This window comes from Hippocampus comes, unplaced genomic scaffold (genome assembly GCF_001891065.2).
Source record: "Hippocampus comes isolate QL1 unplaced genomic scaffold, H_comes_QL1_v1.1 scaffold463, whole genome shotgun sequence".
Taxonomy (NCBI): Eukaryota; Metazoa; Chordata; class Actinopteri; order Syngnathiformes; family Syngnathidae; genus Hippocampus; species Hippocampus comes.
In genome coordinates this window covers 331,999-332,842 of record NW_017806181.1, presented here as the reverse complement: position 1 = coordinate 332,842, position 844 = coordinate 331,999, and the positions used below count along the sequence as shown (strand labels likewise).

Sequence of the window (844 nt, the reverse complement as noted above, 5' to 3'; positions counted from 1 at the left end):
CGTACGGCGAGGGCGCCCACGCGTCCGTCTCCACCACGGGGCCCGACTGACGTCAACGGGGGCCCGGGCGGGCCCGACGCCACGCGACGCCGTCGACTCCGCCCGACGTCGGGTAACGACCCCCGAGCGCCACCGCCACCCGTCTTACTTCCTCCTTCCGTCCTTCCTTTCCGCCTCCCGACAATCCGGCGCCGAGGCGGCAATCGCGGGTACGCCCGTTAGCTCCCGCGTTAGCGGCGGTGTTCATCCGCAGCCCACCCGAGCTCCTCGGGGACCCCTCGGACCGCCGTCGTTGAGTTCGGGTCTCGACGGTCCAAAGCTGACCTCACCTCGCATAAGCTGATAACGCTCCGTTACCTCTCGTCACCGCCGGCAGCTCATCTCCGCGCTGAGATTTCCTGTCCGGGCAACATTGGGAAGAAAAGCTGCTGGTAAAATTGACGCGACGCCAACTCCTCGGACAATTTCCTCACCTCGGCAACATTTGTCGCCTTCCGAGTCGGCTGGCCGATGGATGAAGACGGTTCCCGTCCCCGACGCGCCGGGCTAACAACACCAGCGCGCTTTGTCCCGGCAACGAGGCAAAGACGGCCGGCGTGATTCGGACCAGCGTTCAGGCCGCCGTCGGCGGCTCCGACATGAGCGGCCGAGATTGGAACGAGCGAACCCGGGCTCACCGGGCCGGGCGTTCGACCGACTGAGCCTCGGCGACCCGGCGAGACCGACGTGTTGCCCCGCTGGTCTTGCCGGTCGGTGCGCATGCAACCGTGCCAGACGCGATGGACCCCGTCGACGGTCGAAGCCAGCCGGCGCTCGTTCGTCGGTCGGCCACCCCTCCCCCCCT

At 68.0% G+C, this 844-nt stretch overlaps 1 protein-coding gene across 1 annotated transcript in view; it reads left to right on the top strand.

Moving 5' to 3' along the window:
• zbtb37 (zinc finger and BTB domain containing 37) overlaps positions 1 to 834 on the top strand; it is a 3,089-nt gene extending 2,255 nt beyond the window's left edge. The window contains exon 5 of the mRNA XM_019855788.1: positions 1 to 834. Coding sequence (XP_019711347.1) covers positions 1 to 50 — 50 coding nt within the window. The 3' untranslated portion in view covers positions 51 to 834.
• Positions 835 to 844: the final 10 nt, after the last annotated feature.